We start from the raw sequence: 2,443 nt of genomic DNA on the forward strand, positions 1-2,443 counted from the left end.
GTGGCTGTTCTGGGACCCCCCGCTCGTGGCAGCCGGTAGCTCGCTGCAGCCCAACATTTTTCTGCTTGGATGGCCCAGAGGCAGATGCCAGCACCTCCCTTCCCCCCGTGCTGCTGCCCCAGCCTTGACATCCCCATCCATCTGCCTCGCCAGGGCCACTTGCTCCTTCACACCCACAGCCATCGCTGTGCCACCACGAGAGCCACCCCAGGCTACATTAGCGTCACCTCGCTCGCTGACCCCAACAGGAGACAGGCATTGCTCCCTGCACATCCAAGAAGCACATTTGCTCCTGGAGAATGGTTTCTTTCTGCTTTAAATGGACCAAGCCATTAAAATCCCACCCAACTCTCCTCGGGGGAGGGCAGCGGGCAGGTTTTGCCCCTTCCATGGCTGCTGCTACCCCAAGACGATATCCCATTGTGCAGGGCCACCAGCACAGGGCTCGCTGTGCCACCTTCCCCATCCCACGCACCTCTGCCTTGCTGGAGAGCGTTTCATGGCTGCATCCACCCTCCACTTGTTCCGTGTGCCCGAGGCTGGGCCCAGGTGAGGCACCCACAGGTGGTATCTGGAAAGAGGGAAAAGCTTTGAGCACAAACACCCCTGAGCCCTCCCCGTGCTCAAACAACCAGCTCCGGCAGCACCAAGACACACAGACAAGTCTCCAGACGAGGCTGGCAGCCCGTCCTACCCCAGTGCCCAAGTCCACGCTGCCTCTGATCCATGTGGCATGACTGCTGGATTGAGGGACACCAGAGACCTTCAATGCCAGCCCTGGAGCCAAGGTTTGGAGCTTGTGAGCTACCCTCCACAGCACCCCCATCCCATGGCACCAGAACCCTCGCAAGAAGCCACTGTTGAGGGGGAGCAGCTCAGCCAGCGCTGGTCTCAGCTGCCCAAGGGTCCTGGCAGGGTCGATGCAGCAGATTGGGGCTAGCAGGAAGGGAAAGGCATGGTACCCTCAGCTCATTAACGCCTGCAGGGCCTGCTCTGCCAGCTGCATCCTCCATCGCTGGGTAATACCCCTTTGAAAGCCTCCCGTTCCCCCACTGCAATCCCAGAATTGAGGCATCCCTGTCCTCTCAGCCCCACATCAGCTTTGAAAGCAGCACGGCCTCGACCCCTGCGCAAAGCCTTCCTTCCCCTGCCCCCTCCCAGCCCAAATGCTTCTCAGTAAAACCTTTCCATGCTGCGCAGGGAGAGCAGCCGTGGAGGAGGATACGCGTGGGCAGGGAGCGAGGACATCGCGTCCGTTGGCCTTGCAGTGAAATACCAGCACTGGGCTGGGAGCAGCCTCTAGGCTGGCTTGAAAAACAGTCAGACAAAATCCCTGCCAGCTGGAACAGAGGGGAGAGCCCTCCCTGCCTGGAGCATCCTGACACCCCCAGGGAGTCTGCCCCGAATTTCAGGGCTCCTTAGCCATGGGGCAAGAATAGCTGAGCTAGGACTGCCATGCCCTGGGCACAGGATGCTCTGAGAGCAGGGCAGTATCCTGGAGCCAAAAAATGGATGGGGAAGGTATTGGGACAATGCTGGGAGATTTGACAACCAAAGAGGATACCACGGCACCCAGGCACTGCTCTTCTAGGTGAGGCACAGCCTGGGGCAATACAGGGAGACTGCTTCAGTGGTGAGGAGTGAGGGAAGCATGGACCAGGCCCAGATAGCAGAAGGAGCTGCTGGAGAAGCAGGGACCCGAGCACTCCAGCCACCAGCCTGCAAGCCAGCATCTCTCCATGATTGCACACTGACCGAGAAAGCTTCCCCACAGAAAAAAAAAAAAAAAAAAAAAAGAAAAAAAAACCACTGCAGGGTCCCCCACCAAAAAAAAAAAAAAAAAAAAAAAGGCAACAAGAAGCACTGCAGGGCAGCTGCACACGTCATTATCCAGGAGCATCTGGAGGAGACTCAACACGGGCTGCCCAGGCCAGCTGCTGCGGCAAACAAAGATCACATTGCCACTGGCATCGGCAAGAGGACACTTGGTGGCAGCTGCCTGGCCCCCAGGCCACACAGGGATGAGAACATGCCCCGTGTGCCCTGTCTGCTCCTGCTTGTGGGCAGGATGGACCCAGCACATCCACAGCACATCCCCTGCCCACTTACGGCTGAATCCTACCTCTGCGCAGCTTGGCAGATGCTCTGGAAAGCCCAGGGTTAAAATCCAACAAGTCATTTACCTTAAATAACAAAGCAGCAATAGATCTGTCCTGGCTTTTGGCAGCTTCTGGCTTTAGAGCTGAAGCATTTGTTAGATCATCAGAAACATGCTTTGCTTTCGCCCTTTAGCTTCATGGCCAACGAGAAAGACGCCCGCGCATGAAGCTGACTCCAGCAGCAGAGGCTTTGGACCAAAGCAGGAGCGAGGATGACATCTCCAGGGACATTCTGGGCTTGGGCAGCATCATCACAGACTTCCCCCAAGGGAAGACAGCTCAGA

General features: G+C 57.4%; 1 protein-coding gene across 1 annotated transcript in view; it reads right to left on the minus strand.

The window, feature by feature from the left end:
* MXRA7 (matrix-remodelling associated 7) overlaps positions 1 to 571 on the minus strand; it is a gene marked incomplete at its 5' end in the record, with an annotated part of 20,238 nt that extends 19,667 nt beyond the window's left edge. The window contains one exon of the mRNA XM_010187350.1: positions 476 to 571. Within this exon, the coding sequence (XP_010185652.1) occupies positions 476 to 571 (96 nt within the window). The remainder of the gene's footprint in view (positions 1 to 475) is intronic.
* Between the last annotated feature and the right edge of the window lie 1,872 nt (positions 572 to 2,443).

The sequence above is a fragment of the Mesitornis unicolor genome, unplaced genomic scaffold (assembly GCF_000695765.1).
Source record: "Mesitornis unicolor isolate BGI_N332 unplaced genomic scaffold, ASM69576v1 scaffold40400, whole genome shotgun sequence".
NCBI lineage: Eukaryota > Metazoa > Chordata > Aves > Mesitornithiformes > Mesitornithidae > Mesitornis > Mesitornis unicolor.